Source organism: Carica papaya, chromosome 2, assembly GCF_054855325.1.
Source record: "Carica papaya isolate Zhongbai chromosome 2, ASM5485532v1, whole genome shotgun sequence".
NCBI lineage: Eukaryota > Viridiplantae > Streptophyta > Magnoliopsida > Brassicales > Caricaceae > Carica > Carica papaya.
This window is the reverse complement of record NC_142310.1, coordinates 13488749-13516695: the sequence shown is the minus strand read 5'-3', so window position 1 is coordinate 13516695 and position 27947 is coordinate 13488749. Positions and strand designations below refer to the sequence as shown.

General features: G+C 33.8%; 1 protein-coding gene across 4 annotated transcripts; it reads left to right on the top strand.

Moving 5' to 3' along the window:
* The first annotated feature begins 7531 nt into the window (after positions 1-7531).
* Positions 7532-27483, top strand: CYP71 (cyclophilin71). 4 transcript variants are annotated; one of them, XM_088213373.1, is made up of 14 exons: positions 7532-7690; positions 7756-7920; positions 12345-12430; positions 13086-13174; positions 13454-13693; positions 13818-13939; positions 16081-16156; positions 22309-22416; positions 22501-22677; positions 22797-23014; positions 23310-23442; positions 26124-26347; positions 26580-26733; positions 26895-27483. In XM_088213373.1, the coding sequence occupies exons 2-14, from the start codon at positions 7769-7771 to the stop codon at positions 26976-26978; spliced, it is 1863 nt and encodes a 620-aa protein (XP_088069499.1). In that variant the 5' UTR covers positions 7532-7690; positions 7756-7768; the 3' UTR covers positions 26979-27483. The 4 variants fall into 4 exon arrangements, with proteins under 4 accessions (XP_088069499.1, XP_088069500.1, XP_088069498.1 ...); XM_088213374.1 differs by having other exon boundaries at positions 7541-7690; positions 7761-7920; XM_088213372.1 differs by having other exon boundaries at positions 7549-7920.
* The last annotated feature ends 464 nt before the right edge of the window (positions 27484-27947 follow it).

Here is a 27947-nt window from a genome sequence, read left to right as displayed (position 1 = left end):
ATCTGTGGTCCTTCTTACTCATATCCTCATTCATGGTATGCTTTCTATTCATAATGCTTATGTCAAGGCTTTGATCGATATTGGTTTAACCCATTCTTTTATTTCCTATGCATTTGCTTATAACCTAGAATTTAGACCATAAACTTTAGGAAAAATGTTAGTGGTGGAAATTTTCTCTAAATGACTACTAGAGGCTCATTGTGTATATAAGGACTGTAGGATAAAAACTTCAAGAATAGAAATATGTGTAAACTTGATACCATTAGATTTTATAGGATTTGATGTAATATTAGTAATTGATTGATTGGAAAAGTATAGATCTTTTAGACTTTGAAAGTAAAATTGTAATCTTATGATCCCCAAAAAAGAAATAAAAGTTGTTGTTATCATTTTTCTAATAATTGAATGGACAAGAATGTGGACATTGATCCTATTATGTGTTTCATACCAATTGTTTACAATTTTTTAGATGTCTTTCCCATCGAACTCTCTCGTCTACCTCCTCCATGAGAGGTAGAGTTCCTGATTGAATTATTGCCTGGAACCCAGCCGATCTCGAAGCCTGCGTATCGCATGAGCCACACTGAACTAGGAGAGGTGAAATATTAACTTTTTGATCTTATCACTCAAAAATTCATTTGCCCTAGCCATTCCCCTTGGGGCACTCCGGTGTTGGTCGTAAAGAAGAATGATGATACCCTCTGACTCTGTGTGGACTACAAGGAACTCAAGTGAGTGATTGTTAAAAACAAGTACCCCTTACCTCGGATCAAAGATCTCTTCGATCAACTGCGAGCCGCAGTCTTCTCTAAGATTAATCTCAGGATCGGGTATCACCAGTTGAGATTTAAAGAAGAAGATATTTCAAAAACTATATTCCAGTGTAGATATGATTTGTACGAGTTTAGGGTGATGTCGTTTGGATTGATTAATGCTCCAGCAGCCTTCATGGACCTAATGAACTGAGTTTTTCGGCACACACTAGATTGGTATGTTATCATTTTTATTAATGACATTCTGGTGTATTCCAAAAGCCTTGAAGAACACATTATGCATTTGGCTGAAGTGTTGGAGACTTTCTGCCAAAACCAACTGTATTCGAAACTAAGTAAGTGCTCCTTTTGGTTGGATTGAGTTTCTTTTCTCGATCACGTAATCTCAAGTGAAGGAGTTTCTGTAGATCCGTCCAAGTTGGAATCGGTGATTAGTTAGAGTCCGCCCGTCAATGTGGTTGAGGTACGTAGTTTTCTCAGCTTAGTAGCCTACTACCAACGATTCATTGACAGATTCACTAAGATTATTGTCCCTATGACCCAACTCAACAGAAAGGGAGTACCCTTCATTTGAAAATATGAATGCAGTGAAAGTTTCATGGAACTAAAGTGTCGTCTCACCTCTACTCTTGTGTTAATCCTCCTTGACAATGTTGGGAGATTCCAAGTTTACTACGATATATCTCATATTAGTTTAAGGTGTGTCTTGATGCAGCATGGTAGAGTAGTCGTCTTTAGATCCCGACAGCTCAAAGTTTATGAGCAGAACTACCATACCCACGACCTGGAGTTGACAACCATTATTTTTACCTTAAAAATATAACAACATTACGTGTATGGTTAGAATTTTAAAATTCACACTGACCAAAAGAGTTTTAAGTACATTTTTTTTCAATGGGAATTAAACGTGAGGCAAAGATGCTGGATGGATCTCCTCAAAGATTATGATTACTAGATTATTTATCGTCCTGAAAGAGGGGAAGTAGTCATTGATGCCTTAAGGCGAAAGGAGTCTGCTGTGCTAGATCAAACCATGACCTCCAATTAGAAGATGATGGATACTATACAATCACTCTACGTTAACTATTATGGCAAAAACATCTATCTCGCCCAAATCCGAGCACTATCAGATCTCTTTATGAAAATCTAAAAAGCACAAGCCACGGACCCGAAACTCATCAAGAACCTAGGTAAGTTCACTTCTGACGAATCTCCTAATTTCAGGATCTCCGATGATGGACTGTTCAGATTTTGGAACTGAATGTGTGTCCCCATTGCTGTACATACAAATGTACTCAAGATCGTTCATGCTTCCAAGTTATCCATTCATCCTGAAGTATTAAAATGTATCGGGACTTGAAACGATAATATTGATGACCAAGAATAAAGAAGGATATAATTGACTACGTCTACGATGCTTTACTTGTCAATAGATAAATGCAGAACATCAGAGACCAGGTAGCTTGCTACAGGGTCTTCCGATTCCTGAATGGAAATGAGAGCACGTGACTATGATTTTATCACTGGATTACCCAGGACCTATTTTGTTCGAAATGCCATTTGAGTCATTGTGGATAGGCTGACCAAGACTACCCATTTCCTGCCTATTCGAACAATGAACTCCAACAGTAAGTTAGCCCACCTAGATGTTGATAAGATTGTTCGAATTCATGGAGTTCTCTCATTCATTGTATCCGACCGCGACCTCTGATTCACTTCTCACTTTTGGGACAGCTTCCAAGAAGCTTTAGGATCTGGGTTGTACTTCAGCACCGTTTATTATCCCCATACGGATGATCAGTTAGAGTGTATGATCTAGATTTTGGAAGACATGTTATGTGCTTGAGTTCTCGACTTTGGTGATAACTGGTATGAGTATCTTCCTCTTTGTGAATTCACTTATAATAACAGTTATTATTCTAGCATCGGTATGGTCCTGTATGAAGCTTTGTATGGAAGGCCTTGTCATTCCCCTACTTGTTGAAGTGATGTCAGAAACTAGTGCCACTTAGGACCAGACTTCATTCAGGAGACCATAGAGAAGGTCGCAATCATCTACAAGAATTTGGAAACTGCCCAAAGTCGCTAAAATAGCTACACCGATAATAGTAGGCGGCCCCTGGAATTTACCGTGGGAGATCAAGTTTTTCTAAAAGTTTACCCCTACAAAGGCAATATGCAGTTTGAAAAAAGAATGAAGTTGAGTCATCGTTATGTGGGACATTTTTTGATCATCGATCACTTTGGACCCGTGGCATACCGCCTCACCCTATCTCAAGAGTTCGCAGATTTGCATGATCTCTTTCATGTCTCGATGCTCAAGAGGTATCACCCTGATCATTCTCATGTTATTCCTCGCAATGAGGTACAGGTACAGGCCAATATGACCTATGAGGAGATTCCTGTAGAAATTCTCAGGTAGATTGATAAGGTCTTACGTAACAAGATGATTCCCATAGTGAAGATACGATGACAACATCATACCTCAGAAGAAACGACATGGGAATTAAAGGACGAAATGAGGAAAAAATATCCAGACTTTTTCGGGACAAATTTGGGGACCAAATTTTTTTAAGGTGAGAAGGATGTAACACCCCCCATCACTGTGCTAAAATGATTTGGAAACTCTATTTATTCATGTTTTTGACCGCTTTAAACTCAATTAATTTATGCTGTTTAACATTTCTCGTGATTCATAATTTTAATTTATTTTTATTTTTATTAATTTTTATTTAAATTTTAATTTATTTTAAATTATTTTATGTATTTTAAAGTATTTTATTTTATTATAAATTAAAAGACAAATTTTTAAAAAAATAAAAAATGACAAAACGGGAAAAATCCCGCGAGAGGGCAGTTTGCCCGCACGAGTGCTGGGCACTATGCGCGCGTCTGCGCGCAAAGTGGCCGTAGGGCGTGCACACAACGCGCACACCCCATCCACCCACAAGCACACACACATGTCCCATCCGTGCGCACGACGCGGGTTCAAGACCTATATGCGCCTCTTGTTGCGTGCAGGCGGGCCATTCACACGTCACCTCACGCACAGACAGGTGCCACACACTGTGCGCGCATCGTTCGCGTAGTAGGCCTGTGCAGATAGGCCCTGTGCGCAGTAGGCTTGCGCGCACCTAGGCCTTGCACACACAACAATAGGCCTGTGCACCTGTAGGTTAGCTTGTAGCGCATCGGCCGCGCACTCCCACCTTGTGCAGTGCACTGCCGCTGCCTTATGCAGCACGCCACCGTTGTTGGTGGAGGAGGTCCTCCTCCCTCATTTTTTGTGCCGAACATCTCTTTCTCATTTCTATTCTCCATATTTTTTCATTTGTCGCGAATCCAATGGTTCTAAAATTCTGTAAATTGTCCTCGCCCTTCCCTTCCTCTCTACACTTTTATTTCTTCCATTTTTAAATGTTTAGAGAGAGATATATATATATATAATAGATTAGTGAGAGAATAAGAAAAATAAAGGAAAACGGTAAAGAATAAATCATCGTGGTTTCAGTAAGGAATCTAATATTACTTTCGACATCTTAAGGAGTATTTTTAGATAAACGAATTTAATATGATTATTATTTGCCTGTTTTGTATGTCTATGTGTTCAAATGAGTTAAGTTATTTTGATTTTCAAGCATGTTATGTGAATTACAGACACTTGATGAATTTGCATGTAATAAATGTAATATGTAATTGGTAACAGTAAAAGAAAAAAAGAAAGAAAAGAAAAAAAGAGAAAAGTGGAATGAAGCCTGTATGATCCGAAGTGTACCTGTATTGACATGCATATTGCATTAAGTGTCTCGTTAGACTTTTATCTCTAAGGGGTATCTGTTCCCCTCTCTTCGAGGTATCTGTTTTCCCCTCCCCTATCTGGTCTTGAAAGACGTAAAAGGACCGCTCCTAGTAGATGACGGCGTGCCCTCTAACGAGAGTGATATCGCACTATCTACAGGGGTCACCCGTGGCTAATTAATATCATGACTATAGATATATATTAAGACCACTATAGTTGGTATGACCGTGGTAATAGATTATACCATAGTTTGGCCAGCCGGAAGTGGGTACGAACAAATTATCGTATCTGTATGTGATCTGATCATTCCACTTGGGTAGTTGAAAATCTCTATCTGCCATCAGAGATGGAAGTTTGTAATGACTTCGCAAAGTATGACACAAAAAATCTGTCAATTTCATAATTTATTTAATTTTCTCTATTATCTGACATAATGTATATTTAATTTTCTATGCTAACTTATCATTCTTTTAACAAAAAAATAGTTTTCATAATGGTGAGATAGATAAACGAGGAAGTTAAATGGTAAGATAAAATAATAAACTTTTGAAATCTTACGATGTTAATTTAATACTGTTTTTCTTACTGAGCATATGAAACTCACTCTTTTCATGCCCCTGTAGATGAGGAAGAAAATGAGGAACCGCAAGCAGACCTATCCTTAGAAGTCTATGAGGATCCTGTGGATCCATAAGTCTGAGTGCATGATTGTTCCCGCACTCTGATGAATTCAATAACATAGTGAAAGAAGTGGCCCTTATGTTTTGTATTTTGTAGCCACTTCTGGCCTCAATTTCTATATGTATTTGGAACACTATATATATTTGTAAGAAATTTGTTATACTTTGATTCTGCTGCATAAAATTTTATCATGCACTCGTTATTCTGAATCTGTATCTGACACTCATTTGCCTTAATATGCGTGTGCAGCGTGCAGTACTTGCGCGACAGGACCTTTCCCGCGAGATTTTTCCACTATTTTTTCTATTTTTCCTGAAAATTATTTTAAAATAATAAAAAATATAATTTTTCTAGAAATAAAATAATAAATTTTAAGAATTATTTAATTAAATCAAAATACAAAATACGATATTTATATGAAAATTAAAATTATAAAATATTTAAGAAGTTTAAATAGCCTTAGAACTCAAATAAATAGGGGTTCGCGTTACAAATTAAGTGCAAAAGTTTTTGGGGTGTTACATTACCTTTATAATATATCAAACTATAGATTAGATACACAAAATATACTTTTCGATTTGGTGTAGACGATCTTGTCATCCATGACTCTTAATTGTCATATTAATACATTAACTATGCATTCTTGCACGATTTTTTTATGATGTTGTTCTTTGGAACTTAACAACCTTCTTGATGTGTATGTGGTATCAACATAGCAATTATGTCCTAAGCAAACGTTAAATTTCCCATCTTAGTCTTATAGTGGCTAAAAGTGAAGCAGCAAAAAATAATATAACTAATAATACTGGTGGCAATATAAACAATGATGATGGAAGAAATGACAATAACAATGAGAATAGGTGATGGTGGAAATGAAGGTAATGGTAGAAACTATGGTGAATAAGGTAAGAGTTGCAATGATGTTGGTGGTAGGGTTAATATTAATGATGATAACATCTAAAAAGGTAATGATGATAGTGACAACGATTAAGAAGCTAAGATGATGGAGGTGATGACATTATTATTGTTGACAATAATAAAATAATAATGACAATCTTGCAGGTAATAATGGTAATAGTGATCGTGCAAGTAATAGTAGTTAAAACGAAGATGATAATGGTACAAAAATTGGAGTTATGTTAATAACGGTGCAAGAGTATTAACAACATTATAATATAGGTGATGGTAGTAACAATAATGGGAATGACTATGACTGTGGCATTAGTTTAAGGGCAATGACCATAATGTTATAATATTTTTATTAAAAGATAAAGGTTGAAAAAGAAATAAAAAGATGTCTTTATATATATATATATATATATGTATATTTATGTGCCTACATCTACAATTTCATATATGATATAGATTAGTGTTTCATAAGTTTCCTTGTATCTTAAATGCTTATTAACTTTCTTTCATGTTCCAAGTCCCTGGCAAGTTTTTACCTTTCTTAATTTTTTTTAAACTTGTCTTTATCTTTTCTTTATATATTGTCATAATACTTTTTTTCTTTCATTTCTAAAAGTGGAATAAATTACAAATTTGCAATTGAATTAAAAATACATATACTTGATCATTCATTGAATTAGATTTGATTTAGGTAGGGATTGGTAAGAGATAAGTTTTGCAACAGGTTTGTCTTTTCCCATATATGTCTCACTAAAAAAACTTTCTATCTTACTCATTTCATCTAGGGTGATATAGAATTGCATACCACACTAAACTCATAATTAAAATAATTGTTTTAACACATTTTAGTTACCAGTACCCATTAATACACACACACTTTTTAATGACTCTGACACAGTAGTAATAACTGCAAAAACTCTATAAAAATAAAATTTTGACGAACATTCAGAATTTTTATAAAAGTTGTAGCGAATATAATTGAGATAGAAATAAACACTAAATTATGTACTCATTTTATCCAAAAAGAACTTTAAGTCTAAAAAAATAAAAACAAAAGGAAGAGACAAAACATTCCTTCTATGACAAAAGATAATTGATTTTCGCTAAAATGTTTTAAAAAATTTAAAGAAAGAACCCACTTTAATATTTAAACATAATAATTATATTACTTATTATTAATACTAATTTTAAATAGATATTTAAGTTAATATATTCGAATAATAATAAAAAAATAAAAAATAAAAAATAAAAAATCATATTTTATCTTCTTAAAATTATTTAATAACCTAAAAATTATTCTTTTTTTTTTGTCAGAACTCGTCTCTAAAGTTATAAGCATAAAATAAAAGTGTTTGAAAGCCTTTTTTTTTTTTTTCGAATTGAAAAACAAGCCGCTTTTAACATGATAGTGGCCATTAGAATTCATCTTCCCACTCCCCAAAAATACATTATGGCAAAAGGGTTCCCGCCGCCATAGCTTTATTGTTCCTGCAAATCATCTTTCTCTCTCTTCTCTGTCATCCTAGAGGTAGGTTTTCATTTTTTTCTTAATCTTCTCTGTTGGACAATCTTTTTAACGGGCATAAACCATAGACCAGTCAAGAAGATGGAGGAACCACAGAACGGCGATGCTAACTCGATGGCGCCAGATGGCGAGGAAGAGCCAATGGTCGGACCTGGACCCGCGCCCCGTGCCCGTCCCAAGCGCCCGCTCCAGTTCGAGAAGGCTTATCTGGATTCGCTTCCATCAGCTAATATGTATGCTTTTATATCGCTACTATAATCGGTGTTTATGCCAATTATTTCAGGGTTTTGAAACTAGTTTGGTGTTATCCTGTTGCGTGTACTGGTTTTGGTAAGTAGCTAAAGTTTATAGTGTAGTTCATTGCGCTTTTTCCACTAGATTAATTGAAAGGAACGGAAACTGATTCTTATGATTATTGGGTTTAGGATTTAGGGTTTAGGGTTTTTGATTCTTATTATATTATAATCAAGGATTAAGAGTGCGTTTGGAACTGGGGAGAGCATCGAATGGAAAGTTTAGAGAGCATCTAACACTATTAAGATGGAGCAGAAATTTAGATAATTATTTACTCCGATTACATCCCTCAAAGCTCCAAACACCCGCCACCTCGCCCGGCCCGGGAAAAAAAAATTGCAGAGGAGATGGAATAGAAATAAAAGTAAAATTTAAGTTAGTTGATTGACTAAATTATCCTTTTTTTATATTTTGCTGTCATGCGTACAGTTAACAAGGTCTTTTCTACATTCATAAATTTACATTACTTTCTATTTTCATGACTATCTTATTTATACCAGTAAAATGTTTAACATTTTCTTCCCTTCTATTAAGTTCGGTTCCAGTCCTTTCTATTATATATTCTTAACCTTAATCCTTTTCTCTCTCCCAAACAGGGCCTAATGGTCTTTCTAAGTATAAAATAGTTGGATGTGGGATATATCTTTTTGCATGTTTAAAGATACATGAACTTGAAGAAACGAGCTTGAATGGTATAGCTTATCTGCAACCAACTTACTGTTGCGTTGACCAGTTGTTTTCCCTCAAAATCAACGAGGAGGTAGAGCCTGCACTGGAGTAAATCCAATGTTTCATGGCATCGATATTTGCATCACATAATGCAGTTGAGGCACCTTTTAATTGAGACGGATATTTATAAAATTTTGCTTGATTTGGTTGAGCTTCCTTGTAAGGGTCTATAGTTCATCCCTGCAAATTCAGGGAATACCCCTTGATGTACTGATCTCTGATTATCTATATTTCATATTATAGCATGTTTCATTAGAATAGGATTTTGTGAGTCTTGTTGGATTCTTGCTTCTAGTACGTGAGAGGAATGGTTAGGGTGATGTAGGACAAATATGTTTGAGTTGTCCAATTAGAGATTTGAGAATAAGAATCTAGACATCACAATTAGAGTTTCTTAGACATCACATATAAGAAATTTTAAGCATCACACTTAGAATTCGATTGCATCACACAATTAGACAATTGATAATTTCTCGAAGTACTTATTGAATAATTGAATGATAATCTCCAAGAGATTATAAAAGTATTTTTAGGGTGTTAAATAAGTTTGTTCCAAATAGAACAAGAAGTACCACTTATAATAAGAATGTGAATTCTACCACTAATACAAATAAAAATTATTAATACAACTAATACTAATAAGAAAATTAAATAATAATAAGAATAAAATCTTAAAGTTAATAACATTATAGTAATGGACTTCTAAATAATATAATAGCTTTATATTTAATATAATTTTAGTTTCTAATTTATTTGGGTTATCTAGAGCTAGCCCATTATGCGTTATTTTCTACTGGTTGGAGAAATCCTCCACGAGTTTTAAAGTGTCAAATGATGTACAAACTTGATCCTCGAGCTCCCTTATGAAAATTAACGAACTCTGTGCATGACCAGTCTCTTCAGTGACAAATGTGATGGAAACACACAATTATTCATGAGTATGGAATCCTAATAATAGGATAAAATCAATATATTGAGCAAGTTGCATTTTAATTTCATTCTTGAGTTGAACATCACTAGACACAATTATTAACTTAGATTCCTTTTTTACTAAATTTCTATAGGACTTTTTTTGGGTAGTGAAAGGTCTTGAGTGACCTGAAAATCTTTATTCTTAGGAAGACATGACAGTTATTCTCTTTTGTCAACTTCAACAAGTTCCTTCTCTTTATCTTCTTCATTGATTGCAGATGATTTGGATGTTTATATTTATTCATTTCTTCTGTAATCATAAGTTTTAAAGCTACATCCTTCAAGCGGAGCATAAAATGATAACTATTGGCAGTCTCATAATGTTGAACATATTGATTATACAGTTAAAGTTGACCTAAAAGAGTATATGTGAACATCATATGAACAACATCGCACAAGATTGGATCAATGCAGGTGCCATGATGAATAGAAACAAGAGTTTCTTGAGTTACTAAAATGCTTGAATAATCTTTCAAAGGTAATCTATATGGGTGCGGATGCGATTGCATTGAAAGATTTGTTTAAATGTAGAAATTGAAACAAGATTCCTGCAAGAATCTTCATGAATGACAAGTTTCTAATATTTATTTTCAGAACGGGCTCCAATTTGGAAAATTGGAGAAATATTTTGGATCTTTTTGTACCTTAACTGCATAGTGTTGCTTACTTACAGTTACAAAAGATTTGTCAATTTTATTATCCTTGAGCTATGATCTATTATCTTTCTTACTATTTCACATGTTTTAAACCTTTTCCATTACATAAACTTTTGTGAAGAGACTGCAAAATAAAAAGAGTGGACAAAAGTACTTGGTTTTGAACTGCTGGGAACTGATCTGGGACCAGTAGACCAGTCTAGGTGAACCAAATAGGTCAAACTTAGTTTAAAAAAGTAAAAACAGAGCACAATATTAAAATACCCGCTTGCTGTTGCACGTGCATGGGCCCATGTGCCGGCTTCCAATCACCAGACATTGGCGATATTTGTTTAATCAACTTGATTGAGGTGGTAGTTGCAGATTGGAGGTCAGTGTGAGATATAGTTCTCTGGAAGTACGTTATGAAGTGAGACAGTGGAAGGAGAAGTTGCAGCAACAATTGGTGCATCTCCTAGTGGAGTTTAGATGTGGGGCTTTGGGTGTGTGCTGATCATAGTCCTCCAAGACCAGTGGTAGAGGCTGTGTTAACCACCTCTTGGCCGTAGCTAGTGGGTGGAGTAGCAGCGATTTTAGGGTTTCTATGTAATCTTTTCTTTTTCCTAGTAGATGGGTTCAAGGTTGTTTGGATATAGGGTTTTGAGATTTTGAGTGTAGGATTCTTTTGGCTTTAATAAATAGGATTGATTTGTCCAATTAGGAATTTAGTGATAAAAATCTACACATTACTCCTTTTTTTTCTTTTTTTTACGTAGGAGGTCGGCATAGAATGCATTTTGACTATCGACAAATTGATGAGACGGAGTAAGGTTATGGTGAATCGATGCTATCTCTGTAAAAGGGCTGCGGAGACTTGTAACCATGTATTTCTCTGGTGCCTGGTGGTGTACAAACTATGGACTATGGTCTACAGACTATTAGGAATCAATTGGGTGATGGCTGGCTCGGTCAGAGAATAAATATGGGCGGAGGAAACCTCATTCCACTCACCAGCTTTTGAGCGGTTTGGAAGGAGAGGAATAAAAGAGTTTTTGAAGAAATAGACATTGACAATAGTTTTGATTTTGTTAGGAATAATGGTTCTAAACTTTTGGATTTTTGTTATTGAGTCATCCTCTTTACTCTATGGAGGACTTAGGGGACCTTATTGATATACTGGTAGATTTTTAAATACTTTGTATACAGGTTGATATCTACTTGGTAAAGATTATCAATGATATTTTCATTCTTTTTATTTCAAAAAAAAAAAAAAATCTAAACAATACACCTATGGTTTGTTAGGTATCAGATCTAAGAAGTCGTAAATATCATGTTTAAGGGTTTGATAGCATTACACAATTAGAAAATTGAGAAATTCTCAAATTATTTTATCAAATAATTGAATGGTAATCTCTAAGAGGTTACAAAGGTATTTGTAGGGTCTTTAAGAAGTCTTTCTCAAATACAGTAGGAAATACTACTTGTAGTATAACTAGAAAATATTAATACAATTAATACTAATAGGAAAACTGAATACTAATACGAATAAAACTATAAAGTTACTAAAACTATAGTAATAGACTCCTTGGTAGTAGAGTAGTTATATATATAATATTTCTATAATTCCTAATTTACTTAGGTATTCTAGAGATAACCCATTATGCATCACAGGGTTTTCCAGAGTCTGAGCCTTGCATGCATGTGTTCTTGCACTTTGATGGGCTGGAGTTACCAATGTTGTTGTGATCTTTTCTATTTTCCTCCTGTTTTCTTAATTTTTATGAGTTTTTCCTCTTGACAACTTGTTTCTTTTCATAATTGTTTATCATTTCATATGAAGTGAAATGTTGGATATATTAGATCTTATTGCTGGTAACTTGTCATACATTTTACACCCTTTTTCCTCTGGATTTGGAACTAAGTAGAATCTTACGTGATTCTTTCTTTTTGCCATTTGAATCTGGTGTATGTGAACAAGATGCTGTAGATAGAAATGGTGGCATGTTGTTTGATGCTTTTATTTGCAGGTATGAGAAAAGTTATATGCATAGAGATGTGGTTACACATGTGGCTGTCTCAGCAGCGGATTTTTTCATAACTGGAAGTATTGATGGTAATTTGAAAATTTTGTCGGTTCCTTGCGTTAGCATCTAATTCTGCTGCTGCTTTTTCATATGCTGCTTTATGAGTGATTTTAACCATTAATCAATTAGGATTTACAAGAGAAGGAATAAGATAAATATCTTATCAATATGTGGAGAAGGAAATTTTATGCACCATTGGAGTTGACATGCCTGTTCTTTCTTTCATTTTCCTTTTTTGTAAATGTTATTTTGCCAAGTGAATAGCTTAAATTTGAGGTGAATGGGGTGCTTAGGTCATGAATATCTCTATTGGTGCAGTTATAGATTTATGGTTCAGGAACCTTTTTATTTTTGTTGAAGGGTCATCCTTTTTATTCTGACGAGGACTTGTGGAACCTTATTGATATGTGACTAATATTTAATTTCCCATTTTTTTGAATATGGGTGGGGTTCTCTTGTTGTTTATCTTTTCATTGCTTTTCGTTTTTTATAAATCTCCAGTAGTAGAAATTTCAATTCTGTAGTGCAATTATCAAATTCAAAAAGAAATGTGAAGGTTGGGTTTCAAATCTCCAATTTAATTCTATTTCCACCTTCTCAGGTCTAATATTTGTGGTCTTTACTGGATAACATTGAATTTTAATTGTTTTCAAATTTTTTGTGTTCTTTTTATCCTTAAACCAGGACATCTAAAATTTTGGAAGAAAAAGGCTATTGGGATTGAGTTCGCAAAGCATTTTAGATCCCATCTTGGCCCCATTGAAGGTCTAGCGGTGAGCTCTTTCTCCTTCCACAACTCATTTTTTCCAATTTGGTTCAAGTAATTTTATAACAAATTAGGTTTAAGTATCCATAGCATATATGCATTTACATTATGCAACATGGAATGTGTTAGTTCTTTTGCATATTTCCATGAACTTGCTCTCTTTTGCTTGAAGACACGCATATCCTTCAGTTTTTCTTTCATATTTGCAACTTTTGTATGTGTTCCTTGTTAACAAATTCTGATTTCTGGTGTAGTTACCAACAATGACTTTGGTTCAGCTATGCAGGTTAGCTCAGATGGATTGCTTTGCTGCACAATTTCTAATGATCATTCAGTGAAGATATATGATGTGGTTAACTATGACATGATGGTCATGCTTCGTGTTCCATTTGTGCCTGGCACTGTTGAGTGGGTCTACAAGCAAGGAGAAGTTAAAGCTAAGCTTGCCATTAGTGATAGAAATTCCTCGTTTGTGCATATATATGATGCTAGAGCTGGTTCAAATGAACCTATCAACTCTAAAGAGGTATGTAGTTGTCTTGAAGTTTCAATGTCTTCAAATCTTTCACAGATTTTTTCCCCTTCTTTGTTTTCTTGTACTGGTTCTGAAATTTACTGTGTTCCATTTGTCTTTTCGTATTTATTTCTAGGTACACTTGGGACCGGTAAAAGTTGTGAAATATAATCCAGTATTTGACACAGTGATATCTGTTGACACAAAGGGAATCATTGAGTATTGGAGTCCAACAACACTCCAATTCCCAGAGAGCGAGTAAGTGCTTATTTATGTATGATTTTGACCTAAATTTCTACCAGTGACATTTGCAGACAACTCATTTATCCAATTGCCAAAATGTCATTTTCTTTTTGTTTTTATTTCATTTATTTTTCAGCTGTTTGGTTAACTTTTCTTTTTTCTTTTCTTATTGTTTATAGCATTTCACTTTCTCCCTTTTTATTTTATCTTTTAGCTTTTGCTTTATTTTTTTTCCTTTCTTACTTTCTTTTCAAAGTTTTAATGAGCATACCTTCATTTTTTTTGAAAATTTTCTTTTCTGATAAAATTTTTGAATTGTCTACTCTTATTTTTACTGAATTTGATATTGTTAACACAATAAAATAAACTTAATAATTTATTATTAGGCAAGTAAATTTCCAAGTTTGTGTTTCTATTTTACTTTTTCGCTAAATTTATTTTACTTCTGTCTTCTTTTAATTAATTAATGGTTTTGTGCCTCATGAAATTATATAATTTTCATTTTTTTTTTTGGAAAAGTTGCTAAAATGACCTTGTAGGTTTACTGTTTTCTGACTTAGCATCATCTATTTTTTGATTATGTCTATTCTTTAATTTATATATGTTGTGAAGAGGACCGTTTGGATAAAAACTTAATGTTAATTTCAAGGTAGATGCATGTATACGTGAGAGTATTTTCCAAAGACGAGTAATTTTCTGCAATAATTGCTATTATTACTGTGTTGTTTATTGCTATTATTTTAGGAAGGATGAAGAAGAAAGTATAGAAAGTATAGAAATTAAGATAAAAATCCTGTAACATGAGCTTAAAAAAACTGAAAAATTAAAGGGTAGCAAACAAATGAAGTGGCAAACAAATGAATAAACTAAATACAAGAACTTAGTCCGTTTGACAAGTAGCTAAAGGCCACTTGGGAAGGACAGTTAGTCTTAAATTAAGCAAAAAACAGAGGACAGAAGCTAATATGGCATAACTTGTATTAAGCAGTATTGTTGAACACTACTGGCATCAGCTAATTGAATAGCATACAGTTCTTTGATTTAACCCCCCTTCTATTCCTTTCCCTAATTTCTTTATCTTCTATCATTTAATCAGGATTCCGCTTATATTTATTAATATTCCTAGCTGTCAATAATTGGTTAATTAAGATGCTGAAATTCAGCTCTTGCATTCCTTCAATACTTCTAACTTTTCCCATTCAAGTTCCATAAATTCTTACATCATAGTACAACTCTGATTAATGCCTTCATCCTTATAGGTTGACTATTTGATTGGTAGAGCAACTTTTTGTTGTTTCATGAATAATCTCTTCCTTTTTTTTGTGGGAGGGGTTGGGGAAGTGTGGAATGTGGAAGTGGAGCGGAATTTGAATGATTAGGAGGTAGGAGAATATGATGCTTTATTGCAGTTACTCTCGTGTTCATATGATACCGAATAGGGATGTTTTGTTGTGGAAACCAAAACAAGATGTACAATTTACTGTGAAATCCTCTTATAATACGTTGATGGATACTAGCAATCAAAGTTACCAGGTGTTTCCTTATAAACAGATTTGGAAGGTCCATGCTCTGCCAAGAATCGCTTTTTTCGTGTGGGAAGCCAGAAGAGTGTGTATTTTGACCATTGATATTCTTATGAGAAGGGGCAGAGTTATGTTGAATGCATGCTATTTGCGTAGAAGTGCTGCTGAGACTTGTAACTATCTTCTTCTATGTTGTGCTATGGTTTACAACTTATGGTCTATAATGTACAATGTTCTGGATATTAGTTGGGTGGAGGCGGGTTCAGTTAAGGAGGAAATTTCGGCCGGGGGGGGGGTGGGGAGGGTTTGTAAAAAGAAGAAATGTATTAGGCTTATTTTTTTGACTATTCTTTGAGTGGTCTAAAAAGAGAGAAATCGGAGTGCTTTTGAAGGGGTAGAGAGTGACATTTCTAAATTAAAAGATAGTTGGTATCATTATTTTGACTCTATTTTTTTGGGACACCCACATGTATAGGGTTGAGGATTTTGGACACATCATTGATAGTCTCACCGAGATGTAAATATCTTTTGTAAATGGGTTGCACTCCCTTAGTGCTATAGTTTTCATATACTGTTTATACTTTTTATCTAAAAAAATGGATAATCTCTTCCTTTCTTTTATGGTCCATGCAGGGTGAATTTTAGATTAAAAAGTGAGACAAATCTCTTTGAAATTGTGAAGTGCAAAACAACAGTTTCTTCTATTGAGGTACAAAAATAATTCTTTACTTGTATTCTTTACCTATACATGCTTTTGATTACTTTGTTATTGTGAATGCATATTTACCGCGAATGCTTAATAAGAGGACTTTGTGAATACTTTGTCATTTGAATGGTTTCATTTTAGAGGCTTAGTTTATGAATGTACATACATAGATGTAGGATAACCTATGAATGTACATGCATAGATGTAGGATAACCCTAGCTAAGTCGGTAAGCTTGATGGCAAGAAATATAGAGTTGAAACAAGATGTGGAACGTTTAGAGTTGCCATTTCCGATACATTCAGATGTTGAGAAAAAAAAGGAGATCCTCGAGCAGATTTGCCACCTTGCTGGATTGGCTTCTGATAACATGTTGTCTAGAGAACAACTTTTAATGGCACTAGTCCTCTTTGACTGATAGTCTTGGAATACTTTCAAATAAGATATTTTAGATCTTGTTTGGAAAATGATGGTTGGGGAAATAACGTTCTTAATCTGTCTCACATCAAGTATTAGATTTTTTTTTGAAATAAAAAAAGTGTATCGTATATATTAACAAGGTACCAAGGAATCGGGGGTACCGCCCATGTACAAGAACATTTATAATGATATTAGAGTATTTATGACATTTCTAAAATGCACATCACAATTAATATCATGATTTAACAAAATAGAACCAAAATAATGAATTCACCTATTTTTTAATCTATTAGTACTACTTTCAACACTATCAAAAGCTCTACCATTCCTCTCTTTTCAAATGACCCAAAAAACAATCAATGGGATAATGTTTGCAATTTTGTATTAATGGTTGCTTCACATGCCTCTAGTTTAACATTTAATTTAGCGTTAATCACCATTTGTTAAAGTTTAATTTCTCTTTAAAAAATACTAGTTGAACCGGGAGCTCATTGTGAGAGCCGAAAAGAAACATATTGTGTAAGGTTTACTCGCAGTTGGTCGCGCGTGGGCTTTACACACTGGCTTTTGGTCACTAGACAATGGCAGCCGTTTGGTAGGCGACTCAAATGGAGGAGGTAGTCTCAGATTGGAGGTCGGTGTAGGGTGCGATGGTGCAGGAGTTTGGGTTCGTGAGAAGCAGTGGCTTTGGGAGCTTGTGCCGAGGAGTGTCATGGTTTCCAGTGGAGTTTCATGGTGGGCTTCGAGAGTTTGCCAATCGGGACCTTCTAGAGCTAGTGGTGGTGCTGGTGTTGACCACTTTCGATAGGTGGCTAATGAATGGAGCTGCTGGCTGTTTTTGGATTTTTGAATTTTTTTTTGAAGATTTTCTTTTTCATTTTTTCATATGGGTGTGGAACTGTTTGGGCGTAGGTTTGGAGTTTTGGGTGCAGGATTCTTTTAGTTTGATACCAAATTGATGTAGGACAAATATGGTTGATTTGTCCAATTATAGATTAGGGGATAAAAACTTAGACATTACACCTAAGGTTTCTTAGAACCATATCTAAGAAACCTTAAATATCATACTTAAAGGTTTGATTGCATCACACAAGTAAAAAACAGAGAAGCTCTCTATATATTATTGAATAATTTGAAATCTCTAATAAGTTAAACTATAAATTATATAGAATAATCTCTAAGTGACATTTTCTAAATAAAATAAAAATAAAAATAGTAAATTAGTAGAATTAGGAGTACTGATCTTAATATAAATGGGAAAATACTAAGAAGAACAAAAATTTTAAGTTACTAAAATTATAATAATACTCAATAAATAGATTTTTAAATAGTATAATAGTTTAAATTTAAGATAATTACAACCTTTAAACTATTTAGAGAAGAATTTAATGCTAGCCCATTCTGTATCTTTAAATTGGCGTAGGGCAAATAGAGTCGAGGAATTTAGAGACTAAAAAAACCTACACATCATGCCTAGAGTTTCTTAGACATCACATCTAAGAAGTTTTGAATTTCAAACTTGAGGATTTGATTGCATCACACAAATAGAAAAATAAGAAACTCTCAAAATATTATTGAATAACTTGAACACTCCAAAGAGTGAAATTGCTAGCTATTTATAATAATCTCTAAGCAATTTTTCCTAAACAGAATTAAAATTAGAAATAGTAAACTAATAGAATTAGGAATACTAATCCTATTAAAAGTAAGAAACTAATACTAATAATATCAGGAATGCTAATTCTAATACAAATAGGAAAATGCTACTAAGAATAAAAATTCTGAGTTACCAAAACTATAATAGTACTTCTCAATAATATAGACTCCTAATATAGCATAGTAGCTTACATTTAATATACTTATAATTTCTAAACTAGTTAAGAAATCTAATGCTAACCCCTTTTGCATTATGTCCACTGCTTTTTCTTTTGCCAGGAGAGCGTGAACTTTAATTGCATGTGCATTATTTAATTGCCAGTGCATTCTTTTCTTTCTTGGATAAGTTGCTTCTCATTTGTGTCTTATAACAATTAAGTTATAAGGTTTCTTAATTTTGAGTCGCGTGTTGATTTAATCCGGTAAGATTAAGGCCTTGTTTAGCTGCGGAAAACTATTTTGAGCTTTTATTTTTGAAGTCTACATATTGACAAAATTTGCATAATCGTTGAACAAAAGCAAAATTTGGAAAATGATAAAACATTGCACGAGTTTAAAAACCACTTTTTGTTCTTTTCAACTCATGCTAAATTTCACTATTATTTTCTGCATCGACTATTATACTCCTTATGCACAAATTTTTGGAAAAAAAGAAAACTCAAAGTAACTCTCTACAACTAAACATAACGCAAGTGTTTGAAAAGAAAAAGAAGGCACTTTACTGATGCTACCCATATACATGGCATGTGTTTTCTAGTAATGTTTAGTGGTGTAACTAATGTAGCGTTTGGTACCAACAAAAGCATAGGATTTGGCAGCAGAAGAGTTTAGTGCTATCTTTGGTTGCATAAATGCTGGTTAGAACAGACAAAAAAGTAATATTCAAGGAACAAGTTTGTTCTTGCATTTTGGAGGGGCAAAATTATTCTACCATATTAGTACTCAAAGTTAGCTTTCCAACATTATCCTTACACATATACTTTCTATTATACATTACTCTTATATAAAAACAAAACTTGTAGCTTTATTTTATTTTTGATCTCACCTTTTCTCTTACAAGTCTCAGGTGTTAATCTTATGATAATTAGATTTTGATGTTTTTATTTTTTACAAATAACTTAAATTTAACTAATTAACTAATTAAAATATATAGAAATTATTATTTTTTTGATAGGAAGTTAGAAATTATTATTGATACTACACAATAAAATAATAATAAGTTACTATATTAATATATACGTATATATAATATTACATTCAATTCCAAAATATATACACATATACTTTCTATTATACATTACTCTTATATAAAAACAAAACTTGTAGCCTTATTTTATTTTTGATCTCACCTTTTCTCTTACAAGTCTCAGGTGTTAATCTTATGATAATTAGATTTTGATGTTTTTATTTTTTATAAATAACTTAAATTTAACTAATTAACTAATTAAAATATATAGAAATTATTATTTTTTTGATAGGAAGTTAGAAATTATTATTGATACTACACAATAAAATAATAATAAGTTACTATATTAATATGTACATATATATAATATTACATTCAATTCCAAAATATATTAGAACTAATGGCAAGTTTCGAGAATGTTATGTGTAGCATATTCTACAAAAACATGATTTCGCATTGGAACTAGACGAAAACCTAACTGAACTAGATCTGATCATTAACAAAATAAACTTTGTTTAGTATTGACATGAAATTGTCATTTTACCCTTAATTATTTACGTGAATACCAATTTTAACCTAGTTTTAATTTTGATGTGAATACCAATTTTAATCTAGTTTATTTCTCTCTTCTTTCTCTTTAGCATAGAACATGAGCTGCCATTCTTACAATATTTTCCCATGGGCTTAGAATTCCAACAGTAAACTAGCAGAATAAAATATATCTATACAGGCTGTAAGTGGATATGGAGATATACGAGGAAAGATGATAGCTTGTGGAAGAGTACGATTGAAGCTCAGTGGGGGCTTAACAACAGAGGAGAATATAATAGAAAAGTGGTTAGACCCCATGACATGGGTTTATGGAGGGGAGTAAGTATAGGGAGGCAAAAAGTTCAAGAATGTATCAAATGGAAGTTGGGGAGAGGGAACAGGGTTCTCTTCTGCCAGGATGATTGGAGCGGGAGGGTGAGTTTCAAGAATCTGTTCCAGCAGATTTTTGCCATTGCCCAATTGAAGCATATCTATGTGGAGGAGGCTTATGGGGGAGTGAACGGTAGAATGGAATGGATAGTGAATGTGACCAGGACCCTCAATGATTGGAGGTTGAAGAATATGAAGCATTGTTACATCTATGGTCCGATGTTCATCTGAATGATGATAGAGATCAACTTGTGTGGAAATTGAAGAAGAATGGGGTGTTCACTTGAAATATTTCTATAACCATTTGGTTAGAAATGGAGAGATGGGGGAGATCCAGTTTCATGCTAAACAGATTTGGAAGGTGAAGGCCCCCTAAGAATAACTTTGTTTTTTGCTTGGGAGGTGGGTAGAGAATCCATACTGACAATTGATAAGTTAATGAGAAGGAAGAGAGCTATGGTGAATAGTTGTTATCTTTGTAAGGAAGCTGCAGAATGATGTAATCATATTCTACTATGGTGCCCAGTGATATATAGTCTACAGACAATTGTTTATGGCTTGTTAAGGATAAATTGAGTTATAGCAGGGTTGGTGAGGGATGAGATTTGAGTGTGGGAAGGGATATGTAAAAAGAAAAAAATTATAAATAATATTCCGTTGACTATTTCTTGGGTAGTGTGGAAAGAGATGAATAGAAGTGTATTTGAGGAGATAGAATGAGAGATTTCTAAAATCAAGGATGGATGGTTTCATTATTTTGGTTCGTTGATTTTGAGACATGGCATATATAGGATGGAGGATTTTGGAAATGTAGTAGATATACTAACAGATTTATAAATATCATGTAAATGGGTGGCACTCCCTTGGTGGTGTTGATTTAATATACTTTTATACTTTTTATTTTTTTTTAAAAAATATTTCTCTACAAGCTTAGAAACCAGACTTAGTTTCCTAGAAATGAGACAAAATTCAAAACAATCTATTAAAATAAAACTATCCTATCATCTCAATGTGCATCTGTTTTTCTTCCAATAAAATAAGTGTGAACATCCCAAGTGAAATGAGTTGCTTCAAGCTACAGGCCATCAAGTAATAAGGATAGAGAAGCAGTAGTTTATCCAGTTGTCCAAATAATTATTAAAAGTATAAATATGAGTTAGAATATTATATGTTTAAAAAAATGTTATTCCACGTACAAATCATATATCTACTCTAACATGCCATCATCTAGAACTACACTAACTCCATCAACCTCAGCATAAATTTAGCTGGTTAACACCAGAAAGGTCTAAGGACCTGAATGTGCTAAGAAAATAAGCTTCAAATGTAGACACTACATACAGAACCTAAGAACCGAACATCTTTCTACATAGCAGAGAGACATTTATAGTCCTCACCCTAAGGAGCTCAGCACCCAAGAATCAGTGATGTAAGCAACAGAAAAGCGTCTCCAGAAGATGCTAAGTGTCATATCAAGAGAGAGAAGGCCAACTGGCAAGATTCAAGAGAGTAGAGAGGGAGCTTACAGAGGAGAGAGGGGAGAACAATTTTGGTCTAAGTTGGTCATTTTGCCAACATTTTCTTGTTTTACCTGCTGATTTTAATGGTAGTTACCTTAATTTTTATTCAATTATGTTTTTTAAGTCTATATGAAATGTAAATAAAACTAGTCATTTTTTATAATTCCAATGTTAAGTTATATTTTTGTAGAAGGTACTTGGTAATTTAGTGTGAAAGTAAATATGAATATGATACAGGGGGTATTTTTAGTAATTATAGATATTATTCTTTACTATTCACTAACTACTAAACATAAACCAATACAAATGTGTTCAGACCAGGCCCTTAAATGCTAGTCACCTTATATTTTCCTCTTATCCTATATTGTGCTATAGTTCCATCTTGTTCAGTTCTTTCATTTCATCAAATGCTACCTAAATGTTAAAATGTGAAACCTAATTTGTTGCCTTTCAGGTTAGCCCAGATGGTAAGCAATTTTCTATCACATCACCTGATCGCAGGATTCGTGTATTTTGGTTCAGAACGGGTAAACTAAGACGAGTTTATGATGAATCACTTGAGGTAATGATGATATCTTTCGGCCTCCTATTTATGACATACCTCCTTCTTGGATCATGAGAGATGATTGACTATCATGCATATCAGGTGGCTCAAGATCTCCAAAGGAGTGATGCTCCCATGTATTGGTTGGAAGCTATTGATTTTGGACGAAGAATGGCTGTTGAAAAGGAAATTGAAAAGACAGAGACTGCTCCACAAGCTAATGCCCTTTTTGATGAAAGTTCTAATTTCCTTATATATGCAACACTTCTTGGAATAAAAGTAAGTCTTTTCCCCAAGTTTTAAAATACTTGCTATATGCCTCAATTTGTGTCCATCTTTCTCCTTCAATGTTCTTGATTTATTTACTCTTTGTCTGGTCCCATTCTTACTCTTTATAGATAGTAAATTTACACACCAACAAAGTTGCCCGAATTCTTGGGAAGGTAGAGAGCAACGACAGGTTTTTGAGAATTGCGTTGTATCAAGGTGATCGAAGCAGTAAGAAAGTCAGAAAAATTCCTTCTGCAGCAGCAAATGTTAACGAAAGCAAAGAGCCTTTAATAGATCCAACTCTCCTATGTTGTGCCTTCAAGAAGCATAGGATCTATTTATTCAGGTACGAAACTGCTTGAATAGTATCGTTGATAAGTGTATAGTTCTTGTGACTGCCCTTGGTGATCTTTAAATGGTTAGTGGAAATCATGATGCCTAAGTTACTGTTTTTTCTAAATTGAAACATGGGCGTATAACAGCATCGGATTGCTAATCTAGGATGTTTCTCAAGTGTGGTAGTTAAATTGTTTCATGTAATACATGTTTACACGTTGATTGACATGCCTCTTGCCTTTGAAATTTTTGACATTGTTTCTTGGTAAATGAATTTGTTAATTTTGTACTATAATTTCATGTAGTCGGAGAGAACCAGAAGAACCCGAAGATGCAACCAAAGGAAGGGATGTGTTTAATGAAAAGCCTCCTCCTGATGAACTTTTGGCTGTATCAGATATAGGAAAAGCTGTGACAACCTCTCTTCCTGAAAATTTGGTGTGTTTTATCTCTCTACTTACCCTTTACTCTTATTACCTTTAAAACTTGCCCATCCTTCTGGTAGAGTAAACAGAGTATTAATGCACAAAAACTGAAAATTCTGTTGCAGCTGAAAGAAACAAAAATTATAAGTAGAAGATGAAAAGTAAGACTTACTTCCCATCTCCAAGGATCAAACTTATAGGGGTTCTCGTAATTCTCTTTATCCACGTGAATAGATATAAAACAAGCCAACACACACCATTCTAGCAGTATTAAATACCCAAAAAATATATAAATTAATTAATTAAATAACATAATTCTTTTTAAAAAGCTATTTTTCTTCAACCAGAAGAAATCAGTCAAAAAAGCAGTACTATATTACTGATCACCTTTAACCTCAACATCTTTGAGAGCCTTTGTCCAAACCCCATTAATGATATTTGCCATTCTGAGTGTTTCACTGATTACCTATACCAAAAATCAATAATAACGTTCAAACAAACATAAACTATGTGTATGTCTGTGTGAGTGCATATATATATATATATGTATATCGATCTCCTATAAGAATTTGAAACATTTGAAGCTTACATTTTGAGTAAATGGCAATGCCATATAGTCATTCCAACCATAACCATTAGAGGACTCAGCCTTCTGCCTCTTCAACTCCATAATCTCTTCCTGCATGCACACCATCACTCTCACTCTGACCAATCATCATTATAGAACAATATTACCATCATCATGAAGCAAACCCACTTTCTTTGTTGACTGCAAACATCCTAAATCCCCACCCCCCAGTTCTCGCCTTTGCTTTGTTGGCTTCTGAAAATTCTGTCCTTTTTTTTGAAATAATAGAGAAAAGATATTATTCATAAAGATACCAATGGGGTATCACCCAAGTACATAAACTAGTTACAAGTCAATTAAATGGTTCATGACCATCCCCAGATCCTTCCAGTCATTAATGTCATGACTAAACAAAATAAATTCAAAAGTATGTATCCATTTATCTCAAACATATGTAAAATTAGTCTCATTGTCCTCAAATGCGCTCGCGTTCCTTTCCTTCCACACAACCAAAAAAATAGTAAGTGAAATTAGAAATAAATGCCTACTTTTTTAACACAAACCCGTCGAAGCCCATAATTCACTATTCACATTCTCAACCATAACCCAATTCAACCCCAATAGCCCAAACACAGAAGTCCATAAACTGTAGGTCTTCGGACACCGCAACAGTAAGTGATTGCAACTTTCCTCATCTGATTGGCACAGGAAGCATCTGTTGATCAACGTGATTCCTCTTCTTTTAAGCATATCAATAGTTAAAATGCATTCCTTCGTAGCTTCCCATGTAAAAAAAAGCCACTCTTGGCGGAGCTTTTCTCTTCCAGATCTGTTTATCAGATTTATATTTCCAGATTACAGACAATGAGGAAAATACATTTGGAAATGGGTTTTTCGCAGGATTTTGAAAGATCTGTTATAGCTCCATTTGAAGAGTCAAGTGTCTCTTTATCTTTGTAATGATTTCCATTTTTATTATGTACATACATCTCTTTTGGCATGGTTCAGAGAAGCTTTCTAGTTGCTTTCTTATAAATTTCTTTTAGTCTATCCCTTTCCAAGGTTGAGTTTTTGTTAGGCAAATAATCTAGCAGTTCCAAGATGTGGCAGAGAAAAAAAAAACAGAATCTAGGAGGTAGGTGAAAGGTTTAATGGTAAATAAATAAAGGTGTTCTATAGTGGGAAGGCTAAGGTCAAGTATTGATAGAGGTTTGGGATTGGCTGGAATTTCTGGGTCATTTGGCATGAGGAATAGAAAGGATATTGATGGCTTCTCTTCCTCTTTTTATAGGATTAGGGATTTATGGTTTCAGACCTGTCATCATTCATTTTGTATATACAGTCTAATAGATATTTTGTTGTATAGCTTCTTTTCTATATGGATACCATCGTCTTGTTGCCCTATAAATCATAATTTTGTTTTGATCTAAAAGAAAAGTTATATTTGAAACTAATTATATTTATGTAAGAAAGCAACTTTACAGAATATAATTGTTTGCATTTTGTTATCCTGTGTTGATGTCTTTGACATCAGGGATTACGATAATCTTTGCCTTTCCCATTGGGATGGAGATTCCTGTAACTTTTTTCTTTATCTGCATGTTTTTGAGACATTATCTACATGTTTTTGAGACATTATCTACATGTTTATTATTAAAACAAACAATATTATCACTTTTTCTTCTTAAAGACCCTTTTATTCTCTCCCCTGTCCGGTTTAGTGTTAATTAACTTAGTTTTCCTACCTATTTTATTCCGTAAGTCTGTTCTCTCCATTGTTTGTTGTTCAGTTTAGGGATCTCTTGAATGTTACTCTTAAAATTTGGTCTGTGTATGTACCCTGAAGGTTTATTGTTCAGTATCCTAGTAGACTTCCTTGTGGATCTGATAACTTTTCCTATCCTTGTTTGCCATTTGAAATGATAATTTATATGGATGATGTGATTTTGGATTTTGATTTATAATTCAGTTTGATGAGTTCATCCTCCATATTTACTACAAATTCAATATGTTTGACTGCACCTTTTAGGACAGTTGATAAACAATTAAATTGCTTATATTAAATGATTCCTTTAGTATGTCTGATAACTCGTTCTCGCCATATTTTGTAATGGTTTTCTTACTAGATTCTGCATACAACAATGGGTGACATCCACATGAGACTTTACCCAGAAGAATGTCCCAAAACTGTGGAGAACTTTACAACCCACTGTCGGAATGGCTATTATGATAATCTCATTTTTCACCGAGTTATCAAAGGGTTCATGGTACAAACAGGAGATCCTCTGGGAGATGGCACTGGTGGGCAATCGATATGGGGAAGGGAATTTGAGGATGAGTTTCACAAAAGGTAGTGATTTTGATTTGTTAACACAATGAACCATAAATCACGTACTGACCATTGTTTAACTTAGGTACATTTTTATCTAGTAAGTTTTATCCATAATTACCACAAAATTGTATCAACTAAAGAATGCATTTTAATTTCAGCTAAGATTTCATTGTCGTTATTTCTACTGCAACTAGTTATCTTATTTGACCAAGTACAGCTGACTTTGGGTTAAACATTATAATGTCTGCAGCTTACGACATGACAGGCCTTTCACTGTGTCAATGGCAAATGCTGGGCCAAATACAAATGGCTCCCAGTTCTTTATCACCACAGTGGCTACACCATGGCTGGACAATAAGCATACAGTTTTTGGTAGAGTTGTGAAAGGAATGGACGTAGTACAGGTATACTTCTGAGCTTGTACCTTTCTGTCCCTCTTTTATAGGCCCTTCTATCAGACAGGCGAGAGATTCGACTTATGTTCTTCTCATGTCATTGTTATACGGTGTTCCTACATTTACTTTGTGTCCTTACTAGTAAATTTTAATGATGCACCTGTGGACAGGCAATAGAAAAAGTGAAGACAGACAAGGCAGACAAACCTTACCAAGATGTGAAGATTCTGAGTGTTACTGTTCCCAAGTCTTAGATGTTTTCCCTCTTAATGGTGAATCTCTTGAGATGGGACTGACAAATTTTGCTGCAAAAGAATATATCTCAACATGTACTAATTTGTTTGCTAGAGTAATCATAACCTGTCTGCCAAGGATGCACGGTCCCTCTAGATTGCTGCATCAGTATATTGAGTCGGCAGGTAGCCTTGGTGAGAGAAAGCGTAACTTCCTATCAATTCTCACAAGAGGATTTTGTTCATAGAGGCCGAGTTTTTGCAACATCGGGCATGTATTATGGCTTGAATGAAGAATCACGAAGGCAATGGCCTTTCGTAATTTAGTTGTTTAATTGTTAATGTTAGAATATGCAAACAGATTGAGAGAGAACTATTCTGATTCATATTTCATAAATCTTTCTCTTCAGCATGAGGACAGTAACTAGGGGCCAGAAAAAAGATTTATAAGTGACCCTACAATGATGATGACCATGTAGTCCAGTTTAATTTATTATGGTTGAGGTTGATTTAAATTTCAATTTTATGACATTGAAAAAAAGTCTAACACACATGGATATGAATTTTAATGGAAAAAGCATTTAAGTCTAATCTTAACTCAATTTATATCTGTGTATTTCATTTTTCTAATATGGAGGAATACAAAATTTAGGGTTGTGGAATTTAAGGTACAAGTGAAGATAATTTAATTATTTGTCAAATGTGTAAATTATGTTAATTTAATATATCAAACAATTAAGTTATGAATCGAAATCGACACAAGAGTTTGATCCTTTGAAGTCATTGAAATGAAAGATCCCCTGAGCCTCGAAATCATTCATAACAAGTGATATAGACATGCTTCCATCTTTACAAAACAACCAGAGATTGCAAGTCATGACATGTTACATATGGAGTCATTGGATAGAACACATTCTATAATGTTGGGTTTGTTATTCTAATTTCATGCAATACGAATGTAAATGCAGTATAAGTAGAATACTAATTTGA